This window comes from Triticum dicoccoides, chromosome 7A, assembly GCF_002162155.2.
Source record: "Triticum dicoccoides isolate Atlit2015 ecotype Zavitan chromosome 7A, WEW_v2.0, whole genome shotgun sequence".
Lineage (NCBI taxonomy): Eukaryota > Viridiplantae > Streptophyta > Magnoliopsida > Poales > Poaceae > Triticum > Triticum dicoccoides.
The window spans coordinates 518,667,475-518,674,286 of NC_041392.1; the positions used below are offsets into that span (position 1 = coordinate 518,667,475).

General features: G+C 51.0%; 1 protein-coding gene across 1 annotated transcript; it reads right to left on the reverse strand.

Moving 5' to 3' along the window:
• Window positions 1-4,626: 4,626 nt before the first annotated feature.
• On the reverse strand, window positions 4,627-5,271 carry LOC119333582 (RING-H2 finger protein ATL46-like). Its single transcript, XM_037606435.1, has one exon. The coding sequence runs from the start codon at window positions 5,269-5,271 to the stop codon at window positions 4,627-4,629; it is 645 nt and encodes a 214-aa protein (XP_037462332.1).
• Window positions 5,272-6,812: the final 1,541 nt, after the last annotated feature.

The following is a 6,812-nucleotide window of genomic DNA, read 5'->3' on the forward strand; positions in this document are numbered from 1 at the left end:
ATCCTTAGCATCTTGAAGGAGTTCCCACAACCTTTAGTCCATGCCACTCTATTGTTGAACTTATCTGAAATATACTAGATAAAAGTATTAGTCCAACAAGAGATATGTTGTCATTAATTACCAAAACCACCTAGGGAGCACTTGTGCTTCAATCACCGTACCCATTAGCGTACGATGCGCTTCCGAGATGGCCGCTTGCTCCAGAAGATCCTTCAGTGCGTCCGACCGCACACTGTACGGTTTCGGACTCTTTCTATTGCTCTCTTTAGGAGCCGAACACCGGGACTTCGGGTGGCCAAAGGATTACCCTTTGGCCTTGGCAGATCAGGAGAAACCCTCCGCGACGACACTTCAGGGTCGCCCATTTCATGAGGCGGGGTGGCAGGGGGAGGTGTTTCGCTCTCCATCATCTCCGGAAGAAGATCCCCCGAAGACGAACTCTGTCAAGAAGGGCTACGATTCGAATTACAAGACATATGCTTCGGTTATTATCTTCAGAAGTAATGTAAGATATTTTTACTGTTAAGTACTTTTTATTTACTTACAGCTCGGTAGAGGGTTGATCCCCTTGCGGACACTGTGCGGCAAGAGTACCCTCCGAGGCAGGACCCTCTGGCGGAAATTTCTTCCCCCGTTTGGAAACCTTTGTTTCCGGGTCTTCCGAGGTGGTCCTCTTCCTTCCTTGGGGAGAGGGAATTTCAGATTCTTCTCCCTGGCTATCCTCCTTCGCGGAGGTGCTAACTCCCCCGGTTTGGACGAATAGTGAGTGAGGCCCGCTTTCAGCCTCTTTGTTCCCCCTTTATCTTCCTTTGAGGGCGCCTGATAAGGCGTCAGCTCGAGCATTCTGTCTAATACTGGATTGGCCAAGCCTTCAGGAAGGGGGGCCGAACACCTGATCATCTTCGCCTTTGTTATCCAATCCTGGTCAAAGAGCGACTTTTCATAATGATGTTATGATAAATAGAAAGAGGTGTGTTCGGCCATGGGATTACTTACTTGGGTATCAGGGCGATTACAGCTCAGACCCGCATCCTCGGTGGTGTCCGGACACTCTATTTGGGGTCCGAAGAACAATTTGTACATCCCTTCGAGCGTCATGCCGAGGAAGTGCTGAATAGTCCGTGGTCCTTCCGGGTTGAATTCCCACATGCGGAGGGGTCAATGTTTGCAAGGCTGGACTCGATGAACTAGCATGACTTGTATTACCTTGACCACTTGACCAGGCTGACATCTCTCTCAAGGAGATCTCGGATGCGACTCTGCAATATCAGCACATCATTTACTGGCCCCCAGTTCAGCCCCTTGTTGATCCATGACGTCAGTTGTGGTGGAGGGCCCGAGCGAAAGGCACGGGCGGCTACCCACTTGGCACTTCAGGGAGCTGTGATATAAAACCACTCCCGTTGCCATAAACTGGACACCTCTGGGAAGGAGCCCTCTGGCCACGGAACATCAGCACTTTTGCTTATTGCGGCACCTCCGCACTCTGCGTGACGCCCCTCGATCATCTTCGGCTTCACATTGAAAGTCTTGAGCCACAGGCCAAAGTGTGGGGTAACGCGGAGGAAGGACTCACACACGACGATGAACAACGAGATGTGAAGGAGGGAATCCGGGGCCAAATCATGGAAATCCAGTCCATAATAGAACATGAGCCCCCTAACAAAGGGACCCAGAGCGAGGCCTAGCCCTCTGAGGAAGTGAGAGATGAACACAACACTCTCGTTGGGTTCGGGAGTGGGGATGACCTGCCCTCGGGCAGGCAGCCTGTGCGAGATTTCGGCGGTCAGATACCTGGCCTCTCTCAGCTTCTTGATGTCTTCCTCTGTGATAGAGGAAGGCATCCACCGACCTTGGAGGTTGGATCCGGACATGGTTAAAGGTTCGAAGCGCCTGACCTGAGCCTTGGGTGTTGGAACTCGAGGCGGGGGAATGATTCGATTGAGCACGAGAGAGAAAAAAATACAGGCCTTGACCTCTTTATAAAGAGGATGAATATCAAGCATCCTCCTCGTGGTCGTTTGGGACTTGCCTAAAATCGAGGAGTCATACTAACAGGCACGATTGGGTTACCCACGTCTGTATTGATGAGAATCCCGTAATAAGGGGGACACGATCTCTGCTTTGACAAGACGTGTTAGGAAAACCGCCTCGCGATATGTGCAGTGCTGGTTGGGAAAAACGATTCGAATAAAGACCGGGACATGACATGATGTCATGCTGTCAAAACGTGTCAGCAGATTAGATTTATGGAAATATTACTCTCTCTACGGTAGTATGTGGAACTTGTTTTGCAGAGCCGGACACTATCCTTGTGTTCAAAATCTTCCATGGAGTATTCGGAGGAGGAACCCGCCTTGCAATGCCGAAGACGAAACTGCGCGCTGGTCTCATCGTCATTGAAGCCTGGTTCAGGGGCTACTGAGGGAGTCCTGTATTAGGGGTCTCCAGACAGCCGAACTATATCCTTTGGCCGGACTGTTGGACTATGAAGATACAAGATTGAAGACTTCGTCCCATGTCCGGATGGGACTTTCCTTGGCGTGGAAGGCAATCTTGGCAATACGGATATGTAGATCTCCTTCCTTGTAACCGACTTTGTGTAACCCTAGCCCCCTCCAGTGTCTATATAAACCGGAGGGTTTAGTCCATAGGACAACATACAATCATACCATATGCTAACTTCTAGGGTTTAGCCTCTACGATCTCGTGGTAGATCAACTCTTGTAATACTCATATCATCAAGAACAATCAAGCAGGACGTAGGGTATTACATCCATCAAGAGGGCCCGAACCTGGGTAAACATCGTGTCTCCTGCCTCCTGTTACCATCCGCCTTAGACGCACAGTTCGGCACCCCCTACCCGAAATCCGCCGATTTTGACACTGATACGGAGGCAGGGGCATGGGATGCCTATCTTGTGTTGTCTTCTCTAATGGTATCCGGTTATCAAGGCGTCGGTAGACGGATTAGGGATGATGGTACATATGGCTTCAACGACGAATCTATGCACTCAAGTGGAAACACAAGATCTTTGATCAGTCTATGTCGATATGTGCTTGCGTCGTGACCTGGCTGAAGGTGGTGGATTGAAGCTTGGTTTTTTCGTGAATGTGTATGGTTGCTTATCATTCCATTGATAGGTAGGGAGAAAAAATTGGTTACAAGAGTACAGGGGTAATGTCCCGCGACATAGACACGGAAGAGCGCATCGAGACATTACATGAGCATAGAGGAGGGGTTGCTCAGCCCCGGGAACAACAACTATAACTAGGCAATAGTGTTGACGTATAATGTGCTGACTAGTCTCTTCCATCAGAGCTGTTTTTTGGTTGCATTGGCTAGAGCATGCACTTCTACATGGTATGAGAGCCAAGAGGCCTCGAGTTCAAGACCCGGCTGGCGCAATTAAATTGCAGCCCACTTTCGATCCACGTTTAGGCCCGAGGGAGCCACACGTGAGGAGGAGTGTTGACGTATAATATGCTGACTAGTCTCTTCCATTAGATCGGTTTTTTGGTTGCATTGGCTAGAGCATGCACTTCTACAAATAGAGCAATCAAGCCCCGCGCTCCGGCCTTGGCCCAAGAACACCCTTCATCGTTGATGGACTATAGCAAAACAACATGGATGCCTAGGCATTGTCGAAAATGCACGCGTTATCGCGCCTCGAAATGGACCATGCAATGATGAGTATAAGGGAAGCAACAAGCCCTTTGCGCATAGTCGTAAGCTCCGCTATCATAGTGGAAGCCCACCACCCCTGGAAGGTCTCGTCGTCAAGCGGAAGAGCAGATGGCGCACGAGTCCAGGGAAAGATCTCGTGCCAGATCACCCAAAAGAAAGGGCAGTGCAGCAACAAGTGTTGCAAGGTTTCCATCACATGGTCACAGAGCGCACGGTAGCCGTCGTGAGGTAGCCCATGACGTGCCAAGCACGGCGCCGTCCAGCATCGATCCTAGTTAGCTAGCCAGGCGAAGAAATGGATCCCGAGAGGCGGCCTGGTTATCAGTGCGGCAGTGCGATTGAACCAGGGCTTTGGGGATGATATCCAGAGTTCAACCCTGTGTTTGACTCGCCATTATCGTCGCACATGCGGTAATTCTTTTTTGAAGACGTAGCCTCGGAGTTGTGTATTTTTCGTTTTGATGTCGTCTTTTAACATAGGATTAGCGGCTATCTGATGGAGGTACTATCGCGAGGAATGCGGTCTCGGGTTCTCTTTTTTGCTTTATTTCCGGGTAGATGTTTTTCAGCTACTGGAATTTGCATTCTTAATAATACCCAAATGATAAGTGCCACACGTCAGGTGTGTGGCACTCCGGCCTGAACGGTTTTTGATGATAATCCAGTCACGTAAGGATGACAAATTGACACATAACAAATTACTATCAAAAATAAACTGAAGCATGAAAGTTGTCATGTTTGACAAACTAAAGTTGTCATCCTCGCGTCATTAAAATTGTCATAAAAAATGTTCGGACTTGTCATATGCTTGTGCCACACGGTAGGTACTTATTAGGGCCCACATTTTCTTGATGCAGATGCCGTATTATCCTCCTTTTAAAAGAAAACACTACCAAATGTTTACAGGCCCGTATGTAAACCTCCCGCCAGGAAAAAGATTAAACGGGAGGTGGGCGAGCGTCGTTCATCGTCGGGTCGGCGTCCGAGCGGCAGATCGGGCACGTCGAGTGCGCGTCCAGCCACGGGTCGATGCACTCCACGTGGTACAGGTGCATGCACGCCGGCAACAGCCGCACCGTCTCACCTAGCTGGAACACGCCGAGGCACACGGAGCACGTCGCCACTTCCTCTCCTCCACCCGTCACGTTGTGCTTCACGGACCGGTTGTACGTGAACGCCGGGAGGCGGGCCGTCGGGTTTGTAGCGCGGGCCCCCGGGTTGGTAGCACGGGTTCTCGGCAGCTGCACCTCATCATGTTGCCAGAGGGATTCTAGCCCCGGCAACTGCCGCGGCCACGGCAACTCTCGAGTTCGAGCGGCAGCGGCAGCGGCTGCTTCTGCCGCTGCCTCGGTGTGAGCTTGCTTGCTGCGGTAAACCTTTAAAACGACTCCGATCATGCAGACTACGAAGACGAAGACGAGCAATACCGCGAGTACCCATCCATTATCTGAATCTGAAGACGGCGGCGGTGGCGGATACCAGGTACGTATCGGCGGTGATTCATACCCCGGTGGGTCATAATCATCCCACGGTAGCCGTAGCGGAGGAGCAAAGTCGATGGAGCCCGTCGATGGTGGAACCATTGGTGCAACTGCAACTGCAAACTAACTAAGAGCTAATGGTGTTTGCAGGCTTGCAGCGTCGTGCTATACACTAGTGTTGAGAGAATTCATACGTGAATCAACGGAGACTAGCATGAAGGTCATCCTGTGGGCGGGAGGGTTAATCTCAAATGGTGATTTATTGCCAAATGCATGTAATGAAGACAAAATCAGGGACGGAGCATGCATGGCTCTCCTTGTCTATGCGCGATAAACAACCCACCACAAGGTAAGTTTACATTGCCAGGGTCGTCCGTGCGTCAGAGATAGCAACTAAGGAAAGTTCATGTCATGTCTAAGGTTGATGCTATAATAACAACTTAGACAAACCTCCAACTAAATAAAAAACTTGGAGAAACCCAGTATATCCCGCGCGAATGATTGCTGGCGTGCGCTCATTGTGATGTTCCGTTGACGTGAAGGATGTTAATTGCGTCGTCACACTGTTCTGACATCCTAGAAAAATCGTGATTACTAGGAACTAAGTTTAAACAACGCCCATCAAAGTCGACCTGCTGATGTAGGATTGACGTCCAAGACAAATCGTGACTATACTAAACAAATACAATGTTCACCTCAAATTCACCCTAAAATATACCCCTCAAAGTGGACCTACGTACTGTTAGAAGGGATAGAGAGGATTGGTGGAATAGTTGTTGTATTGCTTAGCCTCATGGGCATATATATATAAGAGTACATGATCTATTTGGAGTATAAGGCAAGCCAGAATATTTCTTAGTCTAACCTATGTTTCCTAATACAATCACGTTACTCAACATCCCCCCGCAGTCACGATGGTAGCGACGCAGACGATGTGACTGGAGAAGAATCCGAAGGCAAGCTGGAGTGGAAACCGACGAGGTTGCTCAAGCAGGCGGTAGCCCTTTGTGCCGTTTGTCGATGTAGCCAAGAGCGTGGGTGGTGGAGCCGTGGTCGAGGTAGCCGTGAGAAGAATGTCGTGGTTGATGTCGAGTCGGGGTGGCCGGTGTCGAGGAAGTCGCCGTGGAGCCGCAAGCGCAAGGGGGCACCGAGTTAGCATGGGCGCAGTGGTGTCGAAGTAGTGGTACGCCGGGAAGAAGATGTGGTTGACGACGCGTCGCGGCGGGTTTGCCAAGCCCGAGAACATATCGTGGACGAAGGCACGTACCGGTGTTACCAGCATCGGGCATGCGTAGACGGACGAAGACAAAGTTGACGAAGCGCCGACCAAGCTTGCCAGGCCCGGGGACACGTCGTGGATGAAGGCACGCAACGGTGTTGCCAGCACCGGACATGCGTAGATGAGGGACCTGCACGGGCTGTACGCCATGTCGGAGAAGTCAGGGGAGCAGCAGAGAAGAACTCAACGATGATTGCGGCGTCCATCGGCGCGGTGCCGATGTCACCAACGGTGGTCGGAGTAGACGAAGTGGTCAGGGTAGATGACGGCGACGCTGACGACGGGCTGGTGCTGGACGAAGACGAACGGGGTGGACGGGCGGCCGCGGCAGCTACGGAGGTAGCCGCGGCGGCGGCTAGGTTAG